We start from the raw sequence: 26,633 nt of genomic DNA on the forward strand, positions 1-26,633 counted from the left end.
GATCATTTTTAATTCATATCACACATTAAAGTTAATTTTGTACAAAGTCATAGTGTACACAAATATCTCTGGGCTTGCTGCATCACAAATACCAAAATGTTAACAATTTATATAAAAATGAATCACTATCTGGCCATTGGATATTAGGCATGGACATATATATATATTGCAAACGTGATTTTTGAAAGTAGTTCATCGCTTTGTAAACATTTATAATAACCATTTCATGAGTCTCCCCATTCAGTTGAATAGAGCGCTTGGACCCGGAAGCCGCTTCGCGTGACATCACACTTAACAAGCGGATAGTCCTGAGTCACAGTTTTCATGAAATGAAAAGCCCTTGGGCTGAGGCTTTGTTTCATTAGCAGTGGATTGTTCAGCCACTAGATGAACATGTTTTCTTTTCATACACTTGTGTATGATTGACCATTGATGTAAAAGAGAATGTGATTTAATGCTCAAGCAGCATAACATCTGGCAGCCATCTTTCTGTGTGCTCAGAAAACAATATATCAGGAGCTTAAAGAGAAGAAAGAGCATTTGCATTTAAAGTGACACACAAAAACTGTTTTTGTTTCTGCCTACAATAGCATTTTGTCTGTGCGTCTATAGCCTTTGTGGTCATGTGTGCTGATGGCTGCACAAATTCAATTCTTTGTTTTATCGGTTTATGTAAAATATATACAAAAGGCAAAAAATAGTATTTTAGTATGAAATTATATATTTTAATACAAATAAAATTAATATATATGATTTGATTGATAAAACTTTTGACTTGCACCTTTAATAATTGTGCTTTCAGTTGTGTTCACACACTCTTGGGTGGTGCTAAGGCAAGGATGGATAACCTCAGTCTTGGAGGGTCTGCAAAGTTTGTCCGAGGTTTTTCATGCCTGCCAGAGAGCTGGGCTGTGGCTTTATGGTATGATGGGCAAATCCTAACCTGCACTAGTAACATTAAGCAAAAAAAATATATAAAAATCATCAGCACTTGTTTTTTTTTTTTTTTTTTGTATTTTGAACAGGCAGAAATATTTTTTCACAATTAGCTACAGAACTGTAAAATATCTTTTAATGCAGATATATGAAATATTGAAAATTAAAACTAATTAGAAGACCATATATTAAACTTTCAAATATTGAGTTCAATCCTTTTATAAAACAACAGAAAAACAATATGTGTACATGGATTCAGTAAGCTTCAAAATCTCTTAATGAAATTGCTAGCTCTGAAGGGCAATTCATAAAAGTGGTGGACAACAACTGTTGCTTTCACACTAGATGAGACAGAATCTTATATTCCATTGTTTGTCTATGTGAATGTTATGTGAAAGATTTGAATAACTATTATACACTTTTACTTGCAGCAGCACTCATTAATGTCAGTTCCAAAGCAGTGGACGACTCAAAAGAACTCGTAGTCGGGACGTTTTGCATATGTTGCACTTTTATTGCACATGTTTTTCAGTAGCATGTTGGTATGACAATGTCAACATGGCGGAACCATCTCTGAGCGCAGCATCTTGCATCCTTTTATATGCAGAGATGCGTTCTGTGTGAATGGCTTGTAAGTTGTTGCACTGTTTGATTGGCACATTTGGACTGACTGACTATTCGTTGTCAAAGTGCATGAACTGAACTGTGACCCCTGTACTATAATGATTCGAAAAAATACATGTAATGTCACAGCCCAATTATATCACCAGCCACTTTATTAGGTACACCTGTTCAACTGCTTGTTAACTCAAATTTCTAATCAGCCAATCAGATGGCTGCAACTGCAAGTAGACATCGTCAAGACGATCTGAGATTTTCACATGCAACCATCTCTAGGGTTTACAGAGAATGGTCCAAAAAATATGAGTGGCAGTTCTGTGAGCGCAGATGCCTTGTTGATACAAGAGGTCAGAGGAGAATGGCCAGACTTTTTCAAGCTAATTGAAAGGCAACAGTAACTTGAATAACCACTCGTTACAATCGAGGTATGTAAAAGAGCATCTCTGAATGCACAATGCATTGAACCTTGAAGCGGATGGGCTACAGCAGCAAAAGACCACCCCGGGTGCCACTCTGGTCAGCTTAGAACAGTAAACTGAGGCAAAAATTCACACAGGCTCACCAAAATTGGACATTAGAAGATAGGAAAAATGTTACCTAGTTTGATGAGTCTCGATTTCTGCTTCGACGTTTGGATTGTAGGGTCAGAATTTGGCATCAACAACATGAAAGCATGGATCCATGCTGGATCAACAGTTCAGGCTGGTGTTGGTAATGTAATGGTGTGTGAATCATCTCAGACTGGTTTCTTGAACATGACAATGAGTTCACTGTACTCAAATGGCCTCCACAGTCACCAGATCTAAATCCAACAGAGCACCTTTGTGATGTGGTGGAATGGGAGATTTGCATCATGTATGTGCAGCCTACAAGTCTGCAGCAATTGCTTGATGCTATCATGTCAATATGGACCAAAATGTCTGAGGCATATTTCCAGTACCCTATTGAATGTATGCCAAAAAGGATTAAGGCAGTTCTGAAGGCAAAAGTGGGTCCTACCCAGTACTAGTAAAGTGTAGCCAAGAAAGTGGTCAGTGAGTGTATACACACACTTTAGGGGCCCCCAGAGTCACTATTAGGGGGCCCAGGGCCACGACCATCAACCCCCAAGTGACACCACACCCCCAACCCCACCCACTCTTCTTTTTTGATGGACAAAGGGTAAACATAAGGTGAATAAATAGCGAACCCCTGCCGAATAAACCTAGCCTTGGTGGGACTGAAAAAAAGTCCCGCACAGACATGTAGGCTATAGGTTCATGTCCCTATGGGGTCCTGTGGTCTAGATGATCTGACAAGCCACACCATCTCGTGGACATGTACTATAAAGACATCTTGTAGACAAATGTAGACAATTCCCTCAAGTGAATTTGTCATCTGAAACATGCAGTGAAATGCTGTACCTGGAGCAACATATTTTTGCAAAAATCTAGGGTGAGGCACTTATTTCCAATGAGCCTGGCTAGATTTTTTGTTATAAAAAACAACAACAATTAAAAAATAAATATGGCTCAATAGCAGTGAGACTGGTGTATAGTATACCGCATTGCACATAGGTTTACAGTAGATCTTATCCTTCACAGATAAACACAGCAGTCCTCCATTCTCAGGCACTGCTGGAGCTGGACAGTTTTCTGGAAGTAACTTCTGAAACGCTGAAAAGAAGAAAGGACCTGTTCACTAGTATGACATGCAGTATAAGGATACATGCATGACATGTTATATTTTCATATTTCACATTATAAATTGCACTACAATATATTAAAGTTCTGGAAAATAACCAGAACATGATAGGTTATAACATTGTAAGTAATGTTACTATACCTTTGTTGTCTTGCCTCTGAATGATATCAGTTAATGCTTGTAGTTGATTAAGAATGTTTCCGTGTTGGTATGACGTCCAGTTGTCAGATACAGTTTCCAAACAGTTTTTTATGTTCTATAAAAATCATAAATTAATCTTAACGTTTTTTTTAATTTTTATTTTGTATCTGATGTGTGCCTGCACTAGTCAACAAAACAGCAATACTATTTTATTAACGTTATCAAACAGATACTGTGTTTTAGCTGTAGATAAAATGCTTTACCTGAAGCTGTTTGTCAAGCTGATCAAAAGAAAAGTCAGCGGGAAGGCATGAAGAATGAGATTGTCCATGAGTTAAAGTTGAGAGAAATGCTGTAGAAAAATCCCAAAGACATCTCCTGTAGTGCTGTTCATAGAGACATTACAATCAAAGCATTCCAGCTGTGAAATAATCTAAATTATTCTTACCAAAGAGCAAAAGCTGCTTCCATTTTCTGCCTATTGTTGCAGATTCCATGTTGTTAGTGTTGCTGCTAAAAGCTCTATGCAATTTTTACCTTTAATCTTCTTTTTTTGTGAACATTTATTGCATCAGAGGTTAATGTACCCTCCATTTGTTGACCAAATTACAACACACTTGCCTTGAACAATCAGAATTAGTAATGTTTTGAAAGAGTGGGTTTTCAGTAAGTTGGTCAGACTGTTCAAACAACATGCTGCGTTTTCACTACACAATTAGAAGAGTCAACTCTACTAAACACTATTCGGAATGTAAAGTTTGTAACTTCTGATTTGCTGCTGTATTGATATAAAGCTGTGTTTTGTGCTACTGAATCACTGTTGGATATTTACTCAATCAAGGTCAGTGTTTTAGAGTTAAATCCTGACATATGTGGATTCAGTCCTTAACTGCCTCTGTCAGTCAAGGTTAACATGTTAAATAAATTGAAATAAATTGATTAATAGTAAAAAGACATTGATAATGTGCAACGCCACTACAGGAAGGCACTGGATCATAGGATTATCAAAACGCGTAGATTTATTGATAAACACATGGAATGAATGAACACAGGACATGGGGTGAAAACCGGACGAAGACTGAATGTAACTAAGGGGTATAAATACATAGGGGCATCAAGACATTTGTGCTGCCCTTTACATTACAAAGCATAGGAAAGGGCAAATTCTTCAGCAGGATAGTGCTCCTTCTCATACTTCAGCCTCCACATCGTCACTGAAAGCAAAAGAAGGTAAAGGTCCTCCAAGATTGGCCAGCCCAGTCACCAGACTGAACATTATTAAGCATGTCGGAGTTAAGATGGAGGAGGTATTGAAGATGAATTTAAAGAATCTTAATAAACTCTGGGAGCTAATAAGATATTTGAATCATTGCAGAGATGTATGGATGCAGTCCTCGAAGCTCATGGGAGTCATACACTCCAAAAAAAAAAATAAAATAAATCTTGCACATTCAGACTACTTATTTAAAATGAGCTGAAACAACACAATTCTTGAGATTTCATTGGGACAGCTTAATTTTTTTTATTTAATCTATGTAAATTTGTTAAAAGTCTAGTGTCTAGAATTCGTTATTTGTTCCTAGTTGTAGCCTAGTTCACACTACAGGATTTTAAACATCAGCAGATCGCTGTGCCGTTCACACTACATGACTTGACTTTGTGTCTTTTAATCTCTGTGGTGTTCACACTACGCAACACTCTGTGAATGATCCACAAGAGGGGGGTCACACACTGCATGATCTGACAACTCATTCCCCATCAGCTCATTCAAGCTACCAAACCACAGCCAATGAAATTTTGAGGGAGGAGTCGTCAGAAAAAGCTAAACACTATTGGCTGCTTGTGTGCTGATTACATCACTGACAGCGTTTCAAGCTTTGGAGAAAGCATTTAAAAACATCGTCAAATCAGCTGATGCATCAGCGGATTAATCACTCATCTGCAAGGTTAGAGTGGATAGATACACAGAGAGTTTTAAAGTTTTGTAATTGTATAACTCTTTGAAATAAAACCAACAAATAACACCCTGCCGTTTTCTAACTATCGGTGTATTTCTGTCTGACATTGTTTTTTTTTTTATTATTACAAAACAGTAAAGAACTGAGCATTTCTGCCTTAAATTACCATATTGGTTAAAATGACTGCATGCATGTCTGATACTTTTCGCTGTGACTTTAAATATGTGTGCTTTTTTTTGCCTAGCAACTTCCTGCTAACATGAACAAAACCTTCTGATGGCAAAAACTTCAATTTACTTCAGATATCTTTTAAAACAGCATATTCTGTGCCGTGAAATAGCTCCTGTTTGAAAGTGAAAATGAAAGCCAAGACCTTTGCATGTTCTAGTATCTTAACTAAATATTTTTAGGCTGTATTACCAAAAAAAAAAGATGATATTTTTAGGGTAATGGTGTCATTAAATATGATGCCAGACATTCAAAGCTTAATTTTAATATCTCAATAATAGCTTTAAATATAAATAAGTTGTGACAATATGGCATTTTATATGAGAACGGTCAGAATGACCAGTATGGTAATTCTAATAGTTACAGAATTCTAGTTCCACTGTTAATATAGCCTACTCTCATGTCTGTGTTAACACAGAATGAAGCGAGTACGTTGATGCCCATTCTGACCAATCACAGATGTTTCTGGTGAGCTCCTGAGCACACAGGCATTCAGCTCATGCTGATATGCTCTCTCATTGGCTGCAGCTCGTCACTACATCGGACCACATGTGGGGTTGAGTCGGCCGACTTCTCTGGAATATTCAGCATGCTAAATGTTGGATTTCCGTCTGCGAGGTGTTGGCGACGCGTCAGCGAGCCTCGTTGATGCATTGTTCAGTAGTTCACACATAAAGAGCGGCGAGCACCGTGCACCCGCTGATTTCTTCCCGATCACAGCCTGATCTGTTGGCGAGCTCGTTAACTTTCAAATTGGGCTCAAATCCGGCTTAAAATCCTCTAGTGTGAACTAGGCATTAGGCGACAAGGCTTTTATAAGGTAGTAAATTAATATAAAAGAATATAAATATGTGTGTGTGTGTGTGTGTGTGTGTGTGTGTGTATTAGGGATGGGAAGATTAACCGATATGTATCGATACGCGGTCATGCGCGTGCACGATGCGAGTGCATCGGTAGAGAAGCAGAGAATGAATGAAATTTTGGAAGCAAATCGAGATGCATCGGTTTTTGCGAGATGCATCGGTTTTTCCAAGATAAAGCTTATATTTTTAATATAGAATTTATTTTTTATTTATTAGCAAGTGTTGTCAACCTGTTTTTGGCGCATTATTTAATCAACCTACATAAAGTATGCCTTAACAACGGACTTGCGGATGTGTACACTTACACTACAACTCAGTGTATCAGGTGTGCGGATGAAGCTAGTGGTGCGCCCTCAGAAAGCGCGAGAAGCAAAACAAACATTCTATTCCTCACTGAGTTTTAAATCCAAGTATGGCAACATTATGGATTTTTTAAAAAAGATGAATGACTTTTTAGGACAGATGCAATTTGCAAAATGTGCCGCGCATCTGTAAAATACACGGGCAGTACGACTAATCTGATATCTCACTTGAAGCGGCGCCTCGGTATTGTTGTGGAAGCATCTTCCAGTGTTCCTGCATCCCCGGCTTCCCGCTCTGCTTCAACTGTAGCTACCAGCTCCAAAAGTGGTGAGAAAAGCATTGAAAGTTTTCTCCATGCGCAACAGTTCTGCTCGCTCTACGCCAATAACGAATGCTATTGCATTGTTCATCTGCAAAGATATTCAGCCTAGTGTCACAGAGAACAAAGGTTTTAAACACCTCCTCTTGTTAATTTTTATTTATTTATATTTTTATTAGCCTGTTGTTTACAGTGACAGTGATGTTTCAAAGCAGCATAACACTGCTAGTTCACGACCTTAAGTTTTGAATATTCAGTGGCACAATATATCTTTGTAAAACTAGTTTTCATAGTTGAAAGGTTAAATCACAATTCTTGTTGTGCAATGGTAAACCTTTATGTTGAAAGAGTGCAAATATATATATATATATTTTTTTAATATATATTGCATTTATACATTCTGTTTATCTTGAAAATCCTTACATAATATGTGCTATAGGTTGTAAAATGACCCTCAACTGTAAACTGACACTCTGGCTCTGAGAGAAAAGCCAGTTTATAAAAAAAGTCTTGGTTTTGCTTTGTTAATAAATAATCAAACTCATTCAATGGCACAGCATCCTTTCTTACATCATCTCATAAAGTTGATCTAATTAGTTAGTGCTGAATTATAGCATTGTATCGTGATATGGGTGTGAATCGTATCGTGTTGCATCGCAATGTCACAAATGTATCGCTAATATATCGGATCGTATTCTTTGTATCGAGATGCGTATCGGATCGGCATTATAGCTTAGATGCCCAACCCTAGTGTGTATATATATATAAACATCGTGATGGACGATGACCGTCTTCGTAGGCAGCGGTCTACTAATTATTCTAATTAGTCTAATTATTATTTATTAATAAAAATTTATTTAATTCATAACAAATAAATTTTTTGTAGCCTACCGTTTCAACTTTCTGACCCACATGGTCTTTGTTTTACTCATAACCGAATCAAAAATAAATAAAGATAAGTTACACAGAAATTACCACCTGTCAATCACTTTTTCCATGAGACTCACGGAAATGGACATGAATAGGCAGAGTGATCTGAGTCATTATAATGGCGTCGACAAACTCGGTACTCGCATGAATGTGAAAGATTTGAAGCAGTGTACTAACGTTGTGAAACGTTACCTGATAGATTAAAAAGACTGAAGAGTCATTTGATAGAGGCAAGATAATTAAATATCACATTTAACAACTATAGAGTGTTTATGTGTGTGTGTGTGTGTGTGTGTGTGTGGTCATGTGATGTGCGTTTTTTTTTTTTTTTTTTAGTGGTTTAGTGTGGAAGGAGGGCTTTTCAGAAATGTTAGGTTAAACGTCAATGTGGATGTGGATCAATTTTGTTCTAAAATGGCCTTTTAAAACTAAATGTATTAGGGGAAATGGTGTATTTTTTGCGAACGGGTAACTGTGGCGGGCGGAGGATCGCGATGCTGGCTCAGCATCATGATGTGTATCGGCCATCAGCCAATCATAATAACATTTTCATATTTGATTACAGTAACTGCCCTCATAATACATCATGTTTTAGAGTCTTTTACAGCAGGAGTTTTCATGTATTTGTGATCAAATAAATACAGCACATGTCTCAGAACAAAATATTAATTGTTATTGTTGAAAGAAAGAAAGAAAATAGTTCTCAAAAGTTGCATTAGCCTAATTTGTTTAAGTTTATTTAATAAACTTCAGAAATCATTCATAATTTGACCTGATGCCATTTTCTCTCCATTTGTTCAGCTTTAATAGTTATTAGCTGCGAGTTCCCCTTAAATTTGATTAGTATGTTTCAGTCAGTGAAAGCTTGTAAGACAGCTGTCAAACAATTCACTAGAGGAAGCAATACTTTTGGGCTAATGAATATTCACTCTGCAGGAATACCTAGACATTAAATCATGCCTCAGAGGACTGCTCGCTCAAACAAATTAAATCATAATAATTACTTTCTCCTCTAATTGCTCATTTGTTTAATTTGAGGATTAATTACTGCAGTACACAGCCATGACAAAGGCTTTCACTAAACTCATTTCGCTTGATTGTAGACTCTTAAGTTCGTTGCATCTCTTGAAGGAGAATGTATTAATGAGAGCTCTCCTGTTGTGGCTTAAGAGGTTTGGAAGAGATGATTGCAGGGCTGTGATGTCCTAAACTATTCTTTAAGTGTCTGCACACAAAAGCGGCTTTAACGCAGCTTTAGATGATTATACATTTAATGCCTAGCCATTGGTCTGACAGCTAAAAAGAAGATTTTTTTTTTGCGCTAGTATAGTAAAGGCACATCCATTGATTGTAAGTCCGGGCAGTTACAGTAATGCTACTTATAGCAATGCAATTCTTTTCAGCCATATAACTCGGGTTGTTAACTTAGCATTTCAATAATGACTTTTAAACTTAAGGATTAATGTCTGGCAATATAACAGAATTGAAATGTAGCTGCTTGAAATTGAGAACTTTTTTGGTAAAAAAAAAGTTTTCCATGTAAGGTAAATTTTTCATATTTTAATTATTAGCATAATTTCTTTTTTCTGTCTTGCACATTTAATTGTGTGAGCTTAGCAAAGCAAGTCATCTGTGTCATGATTACAGTGATCACTGTAGAACAGTCACACAAACCACAAAACTGCCGGTTTATGGACTACAGATCCCACTCATGGGTCTCACTTAGTATTAAGTGTCTCCAATACCTGTGAACTTACATGGTAACTAGATGTATAAGTAGTATTTAGTTACAGTGTATGTACACACTGGTACATAGTATTTACTTGTGTAATACTTGTGCAAGTACACACATTTGCCAATGTCCAGTTACACATTTGAACTTACACCTAGTATTTAGTGGGACGTTACATGTTTGTAGTTACACTGGAACTGTTACGATTGACCGGGCAGATAGAGGCAAAAAGTGTCACAGAAGAGGCTGGTGAAGGTGAAGAGTGATTTATTTGGCACAAAATGAAGAAAAAAATCCAGCAAAAAGGTGAAAGTGACAAAATAACAATAAAGAAAAATAAAACTATACAATATTCACAAAGTATATACAGGTTTGTTCAGCTAAATCAAGGCTATGAACTGAACAAAATCTGTTAACAATACTCAGTGTTAACAATACTACAACTACCCACCAGCACTAGCTCTCTGTAGGCAGTTTTGGCCAAATTGTACGGAATCAGCAAATTGGATGCAGTGAAGAGGATTGTCTCCAGGGGCTCAAGGCACAGTCTAGCCACTAAGGGGAGCAGGTGTGCAGAAAACAGCCTGATCTGTCTGGTCTGCTTGACACAGGAACAGTGCACAAACCACGACCTGACCAATGAGCGCTGTGGTTCATGGACAGGGGCTCCAGGTAGAGAGGTCCCTCGTAACCAGAGTCCAGCTCTCCACAAAAATAATCCCTGGAGAGCTGGTGTCCAGCGAAGAGCAGAAGAGCTGTGAGCATGTAAAGGTAGAGCTGCACCAAGTGTTGTCGGGGTAATGTCAATAGCACCAGACTGAGGATGTAACCAACATAATGCAAATTTAAACCTTTATATTTGTACTGGAATAAGGGGTTATTGTTGAGACTACTCTCCTGGATCTTCTGGAGCAGCACCTCCAGCAACATGATGCTGGGGATCCGCAGACCCACGTTCAGCACCGACTCCACGGGCCTTCATCGCCATGACCAGCAGGGCACTGACAGTCCTCAACCACAAATGTTGTCCAGTCACTTCACGCTGTTAGATTTCGTCTTTGTGTGCGCCTCTAGATAAACATAAATCATTTTGTCCAACTTCTCCACATTATCCATAGTCAATATAAAAGCAGAAGTGATGGAGCATCTAAATTCACTTGGTCCATCCAGCAGCCATTGCACATACCGTATCGCACAAGTAATTACTATGTACCAGTGTTTACATACACTGTTGTTACATACTGCTTACACGCCTAGTTACCATGCAAGTTCACAGGTATAAGCGACACTTTATATAAAGTGGGACCCAGTCATGCAACCAAACACTCACCTACTCCAAATCAACATTGATTAGACACTAACAACTAAAGCTGCTTTCAGACTGATAACACAGACTATATATACACCTCTCAAACACACAGTTGTTGCTGAGTCTTATCTACTGTTTGAGTGGCACTACAATGTGTTTTCCTTTGTATTGTTTTGCCAAGTTTTTGTCTGCTTTGTGACCATCTGCCTATTATATTACTATGACTCTGGGTTGCCCTTATACATCTGTTTGCCCCTGTATTGACCACTGCTTACCTGACCTCGCCAATAAATTTGCATTTGGATCCGCACCCTGTTGTCCGTGTCACATTCCTGCTTACAATCTGTTGTGTTAGGACAAATGCTGCCTAAAATGCTTTATACACTGTAAATGTCCTGAACAATTTGTGCTTAGGTGGTTTTGTTTGAGTCTCATATTTAAATTAAATGGAATTTAATTTAAATATGTAGATTAATTTCCATATTTAAATTAAATGGAAGATGGTAATATAAAGTAAATACTGACGGTGAGAGTGACGGAGAGATTTAAAGTGTTGGATGTTATCACATTCTTTGGCAATCATACAACATATTTTTTCTCTTGAGTGTCAGAATTTGTAGGCATGGGATTTTTGCCAACACAATGTTGCTTGGGAAGGTAGATGTATTCAGAGAGGGTTTTTTTTTTTTAATAATAGGAATTTAATTGAACAAAAAATGAATGAAAAGCAAATCCTTTTTATGTATTTTTTTTATTAATCGTCTTAATAATAATAATAATAATAATATAGTTCTTTTTCTGAAAGGTTGCTAAGGGATTTCATCTGCATCCAACTGTCTGGCTCAGATGGGATCAAATTTTCAAATATGGTAGAGGGAGCATATACACATTTCCTAAACATTACTTTAAACATATTCTAGTTTTAGTAAAGACAGAAAATAAAAGGAACTTTGACAGTGCTTCAGAAGGCCAACAAAAATGCAAATAGTCTCCAAATTACATTGTGGCCTTGAGTTATAGTTTTAATTTTCATTTTTACTCTGCTATATATACAGTTGGAGTTTGAATAAACCATGACCGTGATCATAAATGTGCCAGAACACTGGGAGATTCCTATTACATTCTTGTTTCTTAGTAAGCACTAGACTGACCTGTTATAACAGCTTAAAAAAAGATGCTCCTCTAATTTTTTAATTGGTGAAAAGATCAGTCTTGACAGATTAACAGCCTCTGCTTGTTTTTTTTTTTTTTTACTAAAAATAAATGAATGCTAAGAATAATTTTCTATGTAGGTTTGCTTGCCTTTGAGTAATTTAAAATTACATGAAATAGTTATGCATATACTTTTACATAACACAGCAGTTTCATCATTTTATTTGCTTAGCTGTAATTAGCTAGTTAACTACATTAAATGTAAAGAATTTAATGAATGTTGCCAGAGCAATGCAAAAACAAATTGGTCAAAACGATGCAATATCATTATACAATTACTTGTTGTAATCTTTAGTTTGATGTTTAACAAAAGGAACTGACTTTGCATTTACAGTAGATTATAAAGGGCCATGAAACACCCCTGTATCTGCAGATTGTTTTCACACCTCTAGTTTGGAAAAAATTCAGGAAAGTGGGTGAGTCCAGGTTTGTTTAGGTGGGAGTGTTGAGTGGCGAAAAAGGGAAGGATTTGCATGAAAAGGCGAGTTTCATTATGCACACTACAGCTGATTTCCACAGAGGCAACACAAAGACAGACACAGGGGAGATAGACAGTGACTATGTTCACATGGACATCAGTAATCAAATTATTTGCCTTAATCTGAATTAGACAATAATATGTTTTAGATGCTAACATGAGTTACTTTTTTGAATGTTGCTTTCCTGATCCTATTTTACATGTTATAACGCGTAATTCGATTTACATCATTGCGTCACCAGGCTATCGATGTGTCCCCTGTAGTTTCATGTAATTTCAGGTGTTTCATTTTTAATTTGTCGACTTTAACTGCAGTTTGGCACTTTCACTGTCATTCTTAAACATGTCTTGCATGCCACCGTGACAAACAAGATATTGGATGCGAGAAACTGCAAATGGACGAATGGGAGAAAAATAACCTCTGCATTTCTCAATAGATACAGAGACTTGGTAGGTGCAGAGAATAGCGCTTAACAGCCATGTGTAAGACTATTGTCACAAAGTGTGGAGAAATGCATGCACATCAAAAGTCCTAGACGACGGTAATAGTTCGATTAAGATGTTTAAATGTTTACAATCGGAGAGCAGCATTTACAGCGAATCTTTAATTAAATTATATTGTAGTGCTATTATTGTACTGTAAACTTAGTAACTAAATACTTTTGACTAAGGAATGTCTTTAAAAACTGAAAGAGGACTGCTGCAATACTTACCAGCTTTGTCATCTGAATAAACATGAACAAAGAACATCGATTGCACACTTACTAAATGTGTAGAGACAGGACAACCAACACGAACTCAAACCGCGTCTTTAAAAAAATAATAAATAAAAATAAAAAAAGACAAGTGGCAAATCTGGATTTCACCATTTCCAGATGAGCTTTTGGGTAAAATTTTTTCTTTACAAACAAATTTTTGTCACGCTATAGCAGACCACTTAATTACGGTTTTGATTATGGTTGGCAACACAACATGGCGTCTCTCTGCCATCTGAACACTGTAACAGGTAAAAACTAGAAGCTATATCATTAATATTAATGAAGTTGCATCTCATTCACGTTTGAGCTTGCTGATTGGTTCGAACCAAGTCTTTCGCATGAATTAATGCTGAAAACTCAAAGACATCATGTTGTACTTGCCAGTACAGACATCCAGTCTCCATGCTGGAATTTACAGAAGGATCTTATGGCTGTGACGCAGCTTCAAAATTTCTTTTCCAATCTGAAGAACAAATTTGCTCGAAATAACACAAAACAACAATTTTTCACTTTTTTTTTTGTGAAATATAGGTGTCCTAATAGTGTTTTTAGCAGCGTGGGAAATACAAATGACTGTCAACATCTCAGAAAAAAAATGTTTATGTTTGTTTTGTGACCCTTTAAAGTAATCTCTAGTGTTTTTCCAATGTATTTAATTACTGTATATGCTGGTGAGGTGTCAGAAACCTGGCAAGCCACACTGATTCTGACTACTGGTCAAGCATGCATTTACTCAGAGAATTTTAGAGAGTTTTATTTAAAGAGCCCATATTATACATGAAATAGGGTCATATCTTGCCAGTTGGCTGTCGCCACTGGCTCGCATGGTTCAGGATTGGTAGAGCTACGCATCGATGAATTTGCTCTTCAGTGTTTGTACTCTCAGTAATGATTAAATCACACTGAACTGAGCTAAACTGAACTAAACTGAACTTAAACACTAAAAAACTGAACTACACTGTTCCAGTTACTATGACCATTTATGTGAAGCTGCTTTGACACAATCTACATTGTAAAAGCGCTATACAAATAAAGCTGATTAGAATTGAATTGAATCTTGGTTGTAAGGGTCTCCAACAACAGTCTAATATGCATGCAAGGTCAAAAAACACTTTCATGGTCTTATAATCTGCATTTATTTTTACCTAATTATTTCAGCAACTCCCGTATGAATCGTCCAGTGATTCATTTGTTCCCAAACCCCACCTTAGCGCGAAGCTAATCTGCGCTGATTGGACCGATGACAGTCTGTTGCGATTGGTCGACTGCCTTCAGTGAGAGAGTGAAATGCCCAACAGCTAATCAGCAATATAAAAGTAAGCACAGTTCATACACGCTCGATAGTGTAGGCGTGGATTTTAGCTGCCAGTGGGTCAATGTAAATACAGATAATGGACTTGAAAGTACAGACGACTATTTTATTGAGCAAAAACTGTTGAGGAGATCTTCTTGCTTGTCTCACTCCCAAAAACACACACACACATCTCCAGACCGTGCACACACACACACACACACACACACACACACACACACAAACACACACAAACACACACACATACCTCCGGACGACAGCGCGCGCACACACACACACACACACGCACACTACTCCTCCTCCACGGGGCTCCGTAAACAAAGCAGCATGCGTCGTGTTTTTAACGTGGCTTTGCACGTGATATGAGAATATAGCGAGTTAACCTGATACAGTACACGCGGTTACAAGTAACAAATCACAACTAAATACATTTGCAAGCTAGAGTCAACGAGGCAACAACTTTAATCGCACGTACTTACACTTGAGAAATGGAGGAAGAAACCCATCCTGACGTCCAGCAGTAAGTTACTCTTTACTGATCCTTCCTTTAACAAACGCTGATGAAGTATTCTTTGTAGCATGTAGTTTCCAGAAGTTTCCAGTAGTTTCCAACTGCTTGGTTATAATGCTGAGGTTTCATCTTTGGGTAGAGACTCGATAATATCCATCTGCAGTGTGACTTCAATCGACCGGCATGTTTGTGTGTGTGTGTTTGTGGGTGTGTGTGTGTCTGGGTTTCTGAGTCAGAGAGCGGGGCCGCATGTTTCAAATCTCCCGGGTTTGCGCGTGCACATGAATAACTTGGTTTCGTTCGAACGTCATGGCGAAACACCTAATAACTCGTTATCAAGGCGACTCGTTTGAAGCACTATGAGTCGACTCTTTTATAGATTAATCAACCGTTTTAAACACTGTACTCTTACAGATTTAAGCCCTAGCTGGAAACTTCACTTCACTCAGAGCTGTGTTACACACTACATGGAAGGGGATTTTCAAAAACCCATAATATGGGCTCTTTAATAGAAATTAGTTTTGTAGAGACACATTTATGTGGCATGCATATGGACAGCTGTCTGATCATTAAAATTAGCACACACAATAAAAGCCTAAAAGACTGAGTGTAAAATGGATAGGTACATTTAACACTGTGGATGTGCTGCTTTAACAGGAGAGAAATGAGAATTGTGTTGACAGTCAGAAAAGATGAAAAGAAAAGAATGTGCATGTCTTTTTGCATTTGCTGTGAAAGAAGGCATGGAGCATTTGGGACCTGACATGATAATGTGTTTAATGTTTCATGTACACGTGTGTAGAAAAAAGTAGATAACAGGCAGAAGTAGTAAATTAAAAAAAGTATGAGGATGAAGCATTTGGTTAATAGCGTGCCTTAAGCACTATACTCAACGGAGAACTTTTCGTAGCTGGGAATTTGACATGGAGCGAGTGTCAGCCAATCCTTGTTCTGGAGGGTCCCTGGCAGTAATCTATCCAATACACCTCACAGCTGGAATCCTTTTCTGATGTATGCTTGGATAGAGTAGCTCAAGGGCAAATTCTGATGCAAGGCCTCCACAAGGGCCATGGTATTTATAGACTTGGCATAGAACAGAAGGAATGAGGGTTCGCGATGCCTCAACACAGACTAGCTCACTCATGGGAGAGGATCGAGAAATACAATGAGGAGTTTTCTTTTAGTTCTTCTCACCCTTTTCAGTCAAAGATCAACTGCATCTTGTTGGACCTTGAGCTTTTTCTTTAAACCTTTGAAATGAAATGGGACTCTGTGTTGAGGATCCTTAAATGGCTTTTTAAAATACAATATATTAGAATTGTGTTGAGGATCCTTAAATGGCTTTTTAAAATACAATATATTAGAATTGTTTAAAGCAGAACTGTTTGCATTTGCTAGAAAGATGTCACATTGTTCAGTTCAGAACGATAAATGTCACTTTTTTCCCTTAACGTTTCTGTCTTTCTCAGCGCTGCAGGATAGCTTTCCAGCACAGTTTGATAAGATACTTAATGTTAGTACTGAATGCTATGACATTTTCCACTGAAGTTGTAAATATCAAACATGCTGTCATTGTATCATTCGTGTTCTAATCAGGATTTAGAATGGGAAAAAAAGAGGGCAGAGACTATTTTCTGGTTTATTTAACTGTTTCAGGTAAGATTCAATCAACTTTGAGTTAACAGTTGAGTAGATCTAGTAATCCACCCTTGGGCGTTCCAGGCATTGAGCATTTTCTGCTCTGTGAGTGGTGCAAAGCAATAAAGAACCAGTAAAGTGGCTGTGTCACAGCTGCTTTGAGTCTGAGCAGAGAACATGGAGGGGGGAGAAAAAAAATGCTGCTGGCATTTCAACACCAGAACACCTTAGCCAATGCTTGGTTAAGCATCCTCCCCCAGTGCTTTACTAATTCTAAATGTCACCAGTGTCCTTGATGGTTTTACACCCTTTCCATTAGAAATGCCATTGCTACAGGTTATAACTTCATTGGTTTCTTATTTCATGTCAGAAGGATCTTTTTTTTCTCTTGTTTGCTAATATCTACTTGAATATTTTAGACTGTTGTAGAACTCGTATAATCATTTTAATTACAATTGAAACTTTTCCTCATTTTTATTAATTCCTAGTTTTAAAAATGTTTAAAAAAAGGGTTTTCTGTTTAAGTGTTTTTTTTTTAATGTGAGTTAGTCCTGTGATTTTAAAGCTACATTTTCAACATTAATCACTCATATCAAGTTCAGACTGCATGATTTTAGCCCAGATTTCACTCGCTGACAGGTTTAGATAAATTTCAGACAAATGCCTGAAATCACAGGCAAATCGTTCACACGAGTAACAATCACACAGTGTGAACTATCAAAGACGCGATCTGAGAGAATCGCCAATGAGTCGCTGACACCAGTCAGATATTCGGCATGATAAATATCTGGACCTGTCTACGATTCAAATCATGCCGTGTGAAATGTGTTCTGATTGAAAATAACATTGACGATTACCTACAGCCATTGAGAGAGCAGCATCCCTCTACTGTGGGTATCTGCAGGCCAGTTGGAGATTGGGGAAGAAGTTAAGAGTGCTTCTTCTCAGTCAGTTTGGATCCAAGAAATGGAGGAAAAATGGAGGAGAAATTGCTTATTTCCTTAAAAGACCAGGTAAGCAAAATAATAACATTTTCTACCCCATTAAAGGCTTCTTTCTCATTATGTAGTTAATAACAAGACATATGCTACGTTACCATGTCATTTCTCATGTGTGTTTGGTTGTGACAGTTGTTGTTTTTGGACTGAGACAAAGTTGTCTGCAATTCTTTCTATTGTAAAGTGTATTGCAGTATAAACAAAGTACAGATGAAACGCTACCCCAGATAGTCATGCAGTGTGAAAACACCCATGACACAACTGCTTTGAAAACCATGCAGTTTAAACTCGGCATTAAATTCAGTGTCGCATGATCCTTCAGAAATTATATTTTCTAATTTGGTGTTTAGATTATAATTATTTCTTGTCCATTTTAAATGAAATAAACGTAATCGATTTGTAATAAAAAAGTGCAACAATTCAACAGTTTTAACACTTGTAATGAATTTTCATTCATTATTCATGATGAAAGAATTTCTTTCATACATATTCATTCATTTTCTTTTCGGCTTAGTCCCATTATTAATCAGGGGTCGCCACAGCAGAATGAATGGCCAACTTATCCAGCATATGTTTTACGCAGCGAATGCCCTTCCAACTGCAACCTATCACTGGGAAACACCCATACACTCTCATTCACACACATACACTATGGACAATTTAGCTTACCCAGTTCACCTATACAGCATGTCTTTGGACTTGTGGGGGAAACCGGAGCACCCAGAGGAAACTTAAGCGAATATGCATGTAAACTCCACACAGAAATGCCATCTTGCTGTGAGGTGACAGCGCTATTCACTGCGCCACCCAATTGTAAGAAAAAAATAAATATACATACTGTACCTGAAACTTTAAAACATTACCAACAATTGTCAAGCAACACTACTATGACAAGTTTGTGCTTTTGTTAGAGCGAAAAACTATACAATACTAAAGAGAAGAGAAATAAAATCTAGTTTGTGAATATGGTACTAAAGTTTCAGCACATCAGAATTAAAAGCCTTGCCACCCATAGTTCTTAATTAAAATTTGGAACAGTCAGTAAATCTGTAAAGGATGACCTTAAAGCACACTGTGGACGGTTATAGTGAAAGATAAAAAGGACCCAAATGATGAAGAGCTTTAAAAGTCCGCTGCAACATTTTATAATGGATATATAGTGAATACAAAGAAGCTGAAATTGAATAGGTGTGTCGGCGTGTGTGTGTGAGAGAGAGAGAGTGACAATTTTGGTGATGAGTTTTGAATGTAGCGATGTTCTAAAGCAAGTTAGAAAAGCATTAAAGTAAAGCATGTAATCTGGGCTTGAATAAGAACTTCAGTGCTGTGTTAGGAAAGTAAAGTGGTGGAAACGTGTGTGTGTGTGTGTGTGTGTGTGTGTGTGTGTGTGTAAAATAAGTGAATACGTGTGCTGCTTAAAATACACTGCTTAAAAAACCTTATTCATACATATCAAAAAATGCTGGGTTCCACACAATCAATTTGTGTTAGGGTAACATGAAAGAATAAAGTTAACCTATTGGTTTTTACAAATTTAAGAGTATTGAACATAAAACAATACAATTGTCTCAATGAAATCTCAAGAGTTGTGTTGTTTCAGCTTATTTTAATTAAGTAGTTCGAAAAAATAACATTTTTTATTTTATTTTATAAGACAAATTCTGTGTCACTATAAATCCAGTTTTTCACTCCAGTCATCTTCATATAGAAGAACCCCCCCCCCCCCCCCTTTCACCCTTACTCTTCCCCTTTCTCCTGAGGGTGGCATGGCAGCCCAGTGGTTAGCACTGTCATCTCATGGCAAGAATGCCACTGGTTCGAGCCTTTAGAATGCCAGTCAGCGTTTCTGTTCAGAGTCTGGATGTTATCCCCATGCTTGCATGGGTTTTCCTTGGGTTACCCGGTTTCCTCTCACCATCCAAAGACAGTAAATTGACTAATCCAAAGTGCGCCGCAACACAACGCACACGTGACAGTTGAAAGTAAAATGAAACCAGTGGCACGGCAGAAATATGATCATTGTCCTCAGTCGTGGCTAAGCACCAGGCACGTGCACACATAGGGCTCAACCTGTGCAGTGCACATGCCCTTTTTAGTCTTGGTTAGAAAGTGCCCTTCCAAAATGATCAAAAGTGCCCCGCGACGCGGCACACTCTTGGTCCCACCCTTCAGTAGGCGCGCGACAACACCGCTCTTGAGTACGCGCGCGACAACACAGCTGATCATAACGCGCGCGACAACACAGCTGATCATAACGCGCGCGACAACACAGCTGATCATAACGCGCGCGACAACACAGCTGATCATAACGCGCGCGACAACACAGCTGATCATAACGCGCGCGACAACACAGCTGATCATAACGCGCGCGACAACACAGCTGATCATAACGCGCGCGACAACACAGCTGATCATAACGCGCGCGACAACACAGCTGATCATAACGCGCGCGACAACACAGCTGATCATAACGCGCGCGACAACACAGCTGATCATAACGCGCGCGACAACACAGCTGATCATAACGCGCGCGACAACACAGCTGATCATAACGCGCGCGACAACACAGCTGATCATAACGCGCGCGACAACACAGCTGATCATAACGCGCGCGACAACACAGCTGATCATAACGCGCGCGACAACACAGCTGATCATAACGCGCGCGACAACACAGCTGATCATAACGCGCGCGACAACACAGCTGATCATAACGCGCGCGACAACACAGCTGATCATAACGCGCGCGACAACACAGCTGATCATAACGCGCGCGACAACACAGCTGATCATAACGCGCGCGACAACACAGCTGATCATAACGCGCGCGACAACACAGCTGATCATAACGCGCGCGACAACACAGCTGATCATAACGCGCGCGACAACACAGCTGATCATAACGCGCGCGACAACACAGCTGATCATAACGCGCGCGACAACACAGCTGATCATAACGCGCGCGACAACACAGCTGATCATAACGCGCGCGACAACACAGCTGATCATAACGCGCGCGACAACACCGCTCTTCAGTACATGCGCGCGACAACACCGCTCTTCAGTACACGCGCGCAACAACAACTCCCCCCCACCCCCCCTCACAACCTCCCCCCCTCCCCCCCGCTCTTCAAAAAATTTATTCTGCACATGCCCTTTGGACGGTCTCTGCACAGGCCTGCTAAGCACCGTCGCCGGTGTTTGTACCCTGATAGAAACCTGTGTTTAGAATCCTGAAATGCGTGGCGCTGTGTGGCGTGACAGTGTGCGTCTCAGAGCGGCACTTCTGGTGTGCGACCTGTTTTAGTCAGCTATATCCCAAAGCTATTCCTAACACATTCACAAGCAGCGGAGTTCTCAAGACCTACCTGAGCTCAAACTCGCCTTCAAGTGGGAGGGAGCCTTGGGCTCAAGGATATTCTGAGCTCAGGGCTCTTTTCTGGGACAGCATGCCAAACCTGCTTTATAATCAATCATCAGCTAATCAGCTAACTCTTGAAACTTGTATTTATATCGCTGAGAAGAAAAAAAAAATCTCAATGTCAAATTTTTCCAATATTGTTCATCCCTAATTTATTAATTTTATTAAATATCTGGGTAGAAAAACATTGTCATTGTTCTACATTGAACACAATATACTTTGAAACATTTGAAATATTTTGACTTTTGCTTCCTTGATTAGTTTAAAAAAGCACAGATTTCTTTACAACTTGAAAAGGCATCTTTGTAGGTCTTTTTTTTTTTTTTTTTTTTTCCTGTGGATACAAAGTAAAGCCACTGGACTGTGCAGGTCTATAGCATGCTTGGATGTTGGTACATGACAGATATGTTTTTCAGATCATTGGCGGTTTTAAAACCTTGACTTTTTTTAAACTGCGGTAAACCGGTTATCGTCCCATGCCTTTAGTAGAATGCAACAGATGTCATATTATACTGTGTCATATGCCTTGTGCTAATGTTAATTTCCAGTAAAAGTGGTCATGTACTGAACTAGTCTATGATGTACAGTAGTTGTGCATTTAGTAAAAATGAAATCCAGTGATTGACTGAATAATAAAGGCAGGTCTGTTAAATGTGAATGTGGGCTGAGTGGCTTTAATGCATGTACTTCGTAATCCCTCATTCCTAACATCGCTTCATCCATACAGTGCAGCGAGTGTGCGTGACATATGCAGACCTCTCTGCAGTGCCCAAAGAGCTCTGAGTAATGGAGCGTGCTTAGTGACCCACTTCAATCTACCCGAAGACTGGATTTTCATCTAGATTGCTAGTAATTTTTTTTTCTAAAGCTTTTATGCCCTCCGATATTATTTATGTCAAGTGAACGCTGTATTTTTTTTTTTGCTCTCCACTGATGCAGGACAGTTAAATAAACATTATTATTTTGAAGTCAGAGGTGTTTTGTGTGTAATGCAGTTTCTCAGATTGCTTTACCCTATGAAGGATGCTATTTTTACTTTGTCTCTTCAAGGACACAATACATTAATTTCATTTATTGCTTCGAAGCAGGGCTGGCTGATAGGTCCCAAAAATAGTATCTCAGTATTTTGGCCTGAATTGTGAAATACATTTTATTTAGGATTTTTGTATTTGGATGAAACAAAATCAGTTTATTAATTACATTTAAAAAAAAAAAAAACTCTGCCCAGTAAAATAATAATGAAGGTTATGGAAGCAGATATAGTAAATATAGCCATGTAGGCTGTCTTAATATTGTTATATTAAAATCTAGAAACAAAAATAACAAAAGTTATAACCTAATCACCTATTCAACTATTCTGATCACCACATGGGCACTTTTCTTTAAAAGAGTAATTAGTTATAGTTACTAGTTACACAAATAGTAACTGAGTTACGTACCATCACCGACCACTTTATTAGGGACACCTGTCCAACTGCTCGTTAAAGCAAATTTCTAATCAGCCAATCACATGGCAGTAACTCAGTGCATTTAGGTATGTAGATATGGTCAAGACGATCCGCTGCAATTCAAACTGAGCATCAGAATAGGAAAGAAAGGTGATTAAGGTTACTTTGAACATGGCATGGTTGCTGGTGTCTGACGGGTTGGTCTGAGTATTTCAGAAACTGCTGATCTACTGGGATTTTCACGCACAACCATCTTTAGGGTTTACAGAGAATGGTCCGGAAAAGAAAAAATATCCAGTTAGCAACAGTTCTGTGGGCACAAATGCCTTGTTGATGCTCAGAGGAGAATGACCAGTCTAGTTTGAGCTAAGGGAAAGGCAATAATAACTCAAATAACCACTTGTTACAACCAATGTATGCAGAAGAGCATCTCTGAACGCACAACATGTTGAACCTTGAGTCGAATGGGCTACAACAGCAGAAGACCTTACCAAGTGTCACTCCTCTCAGCTGAGAATGGGAAACTGAGGCTACAAATTGTACAGTCTCATCAAAATTGGACAATAGAAGATTGTAAAAACGTTGCCTGGTCTGATGAGTCTCCATTTCTTCTTCGACATTCGGATGGTAGGGTCAGAATTTGACGTCAACAGCATGAAAGCATGGATTTATCCTGCCTTGTATTAACGGTTCAGGCTGGTGGTGGTGGAGTAATGGTGTGGGAGATATTTTCTTGGCACACTTTGGGCCTGTTAGTAGCAATTGAGCCTCGTGTCAACGCCATAGCCTACCTGAACATTGTTGTTGACTATGTCCATCCCTTTATGACTTAATTGTATCCATCTTCTGATGGCTACGTCCTGCAGGATAACGCGTCATGTCATAAAGCACAAATCATCTCAGCTTGGTTTCTTGAACATGATGATGAGTTCACTGTACTCAAAATGGCCATCACAGTCACCAAACTCAATCAAATAGAGCACTGTTGGGATGTGGTGGATTGGGAGATTCGCATTATGGATGTGCAGCCGTCAAATCTGCAGGAAGTGTGTGATGCTATCATGTCAATATGGACCAAAATCTCTGAGGAATATTTCCAGTACCTTGTTAAACCTATGCCACAAAGGATTAAGACCAGTGGCAGGGAACCTATGGCTCTCGAGCCACAAGTGGCTCTTTGACCAAAATATGTGGCTCTCCAGCTGTCTTCCTTCAATATTATTTTACCGTTTTAAAAACTATAACCATCTCTAAAAATCAGTTTCCTATCGAAAATACAATTACAATCCCCTTTTAAATTGTAATTTTATACAGCACAATGAATAAGAACTCAGTTAACAATAAAAGGACGTTTCGACCAATGTGCATTTTTGGCAATGTGGATAAACTTGAATTGTGACACCAATAAAGGCCAAACAACTTATGTTTCTATGGTAACTTAAAATCAAAGAACATCCAACATGAGAGGTGATGGTGAAATTAAGAATACTCTAAATTATTCTTTCTTCATTCATGGACTTAATGACATGGCTCAACATGTGATGCTTCATATTTGTTTAATTTTAAGTTTTGCATGGACATAAATCTTGCTAAAACCAGTATTATGTATAGGAATTTTATAATAATAATATAGTATTAGTAGTAATACTATAATATTTTTTTTGGAATTTATAGTAATACAGTAGCAAATGCATTTTTAAAGAGGCATTTGAGATGTACAGTTGAAGTCAGAATTGTTAGCCCCCTTTGGATTTATTTTTTTATTATTTTTTTATTTTTAAAATATTTTCCAAATGATGTTAAGCAGATCAGGGAAATTTTCATAGTATGTCTGATATTTTGTTTTTCTTCTGGAGAAAGTCTTATTTGTTTTATTTTGGCTATAATAAAAACAAATTTTATTTATTTATTTATTTTTTTAATATTAAGGTCAATATTATTAGTCCTTTTAAGCATTTTTTTAGACTATTTTTTCAATAGTCTGCAGAACAAACCATCATTTTACAATTACCCTAACCTGCCTAGTTAACCTAATTAACCTAGTTAATCATCATGTCATCATGGCAAAAATAAAATAAATCAATTATTATAGATGAGTTATTAAAACTATTATGTTGAGAAATGTGTTGAAAATATCTTCTCTTTGTTAAACAGTAAAAAAATAAACAGAGGGCTAATAATTCAACTGTATAAACATCCAAATGGCTCTTTATAAATGCATTTGTTAAAAAAAAAAAAAAAGATGGCTCTTTGCTGAAAAAAGATTCCCGCCCCCTGGATTAAGACAATTCTGAAGGCAATAGGGGGTCTAACCGAGTAGTGCTTAATAACTTGCCCGGTGTGTGTAACTGTAAAAATAACTAATTACAAGGGAAAGTAACTATTGCATTACTAATAAATCTAATTTGTCAAATGACTATAAAATAAATATAAAACATTGTACACAATTTTAATAGTACACTATCTACATTGTACGCTATCTACACTATTTTAATGTAGGACAATGTGAGAGACGACCATGATACATTCAACATATTAGAAATATCAATACTAGTTGTACTATAAAACACAATAGATTACAACTGTTAGAGAAAAATAGTGCTTATAATTCGAGTTTGCAAAAGCTGTTTTTGAACTTGTTGAATTTGCCATCATTCTGACTCCTGGTTGTTGGTATGTGCGACTGTCTGTGTGTGTGCTTGTGAATGAATGCCCACACTACTCTGCCTCTGATTAGCAAACTATGGAAATATACTAATGTATCTAAATCAGTCCTCACATGCTCAGTTACATTAGTTCACAGACACACCAATCATCATCACTGGTTGGTTATGTGTCCCGACTTAGCCCTGAGCACACTAACACATATACAGTCACACACACACACCGCTAAGAAAGAGAGGTCATACGGCCGAGAGAGACACTGCTCGCATGAAAACTGCTTCAGTGTTCATTATAGTAACGTGTGTTTTATTGTCAATAACGGTAATGCTGTTGTAACTGGGGAAACATTAACTCATCTGATTACTTGTACTGAAAAAAGTATCGCTGTTAGTAATGCCGTTTATTTATATCACCATTATTCCCTACTAGTTGTCGCCACACTTAAATTGTCGTTTAAAGAAATGCACTTAACTTAGAGGTCTTAAATTCTACGCCTTTATCAAGCCAACATCCAATATTTGAGGAAAATGTTTATGAAGTATTTCTGTAAGCCTGTTTGGTCAGTGCAGTGGTGTTTATTTACTGAACTTTATCAAGTTTAACTAAAACTTGTGTGCAGAATGTTTATTCAACAAAATGGAATCATTCACAGATGGATAATATAGTCAAGTCAAGTTGAGCCTTTGAAGAATGCCGGTGATGAAAGTTTTGGTGCTTGTCAGTGGCATATGGGACACCAGCGCAATCCCTATGGTGGTCTTTGAAGAGCCCTTTTACAGGGCATTTTTAAAAGGCATTCACAAACCACATAGAATGTGTTTTTACTTTTATAAAAATATATATATATATATATATTTTTTTAAAGTTTGCCCTGACCTATGTGCTGCATCCATGGAGGGCATTGTTTTGTTTGAACCAGATCCACTTCTCATTGGGCACATTCAAGCCGTATTCCAGTCCCTGAGCCCTGTCATGTGTATTCTCCAGTCCTTGTACCTAGTCTTGTGTCAGCTTCATTCCCCAAGCCCAGTCTATTCAAGTCCCCAAACTCCCAGGCCTGCTGGTCCCAGTCACACTAGTCCCAGCCATCTCCAGTGTGGTTTTCTTTCCAGCCAGCAACCTCTCTAAGCAATAAGCTTGTATTTATTTATCAAGTTTCTCTTTATCCAT

The 26,633-nt window shown here is 38.1% G+C and overlaps 2 protein-coding genes across 40 annotated transcripts in view; one reads left to right on the plus strand and one right to left on the minus strand.

Annotated features, from left to right (window-relative positions):
* The window catches only part of si:ch1073-126c3.2, a 5,632-nt gene extending 1,636 nt beyond the window's left edge, over window positions 1–3,996 (minus strand). The window contains 4 exon segments of the mRNA NM_001144786.2: window positions 3,100–3,212; window positions 3,382–3,496; window positions 3,645–3,733; window positions 3,830–3,996. Coding sequence (NP_001138258.2) covers window positions 3,100–3,212; window positions 3,382–3,496; window positions 3,645–3,733; window positions 3,830–3,878 — 366 coding nt within the window. The 5' untranslated portion in view covers window positions 3,879–3,996.
* Window positions 1–26,633, plus strand: part of ccdc172 (coiled-coil domain containing 172) — a 321,472-nt gene that overhangs the window by 51,832 nt on the left and 243,007 nt on the right. For 5 of the 39 annotated variants that reach the window (XR_015505484.1, XR_015505480.1, XR_015505475.1 and 2 more), the window contains one exon: window positions 10,326–11,332. The exons of 11 other annotated variants lie outside the window; for them this stretch is intronic. The gene's annotated coding sequence lies outside the window, so the exon portion shown is untranslated. Of the gene's footprint in view, window positions 1–802; window positions 4,201–5,098; window positions 5,761–10,325; window positions 11,333–17,795; window positions 18,863–22,078; window positions 22,323–26,633 lie in introns of those variants that run through there. 23 more of the 39 variants (XR_015505485.1, XR_015505458.2, XR_015505488.2 and 20 more) reach the window with 14 other exon arrangements.

The sequence above is a fragment of the Danio rerio genome, chromosome 13, assembly GCF_052040795.2.
Source record: "Danio rerio strain M-AB ecotype USA chromosome 13, GRCz13ab, whole genome shotgun sequence".
Lineage (NCBI taxonomy): Eukaryota > Metazoa > Chordata > Actinopteri > Cypriniformes > Danionidae > Danio > Danio rerio.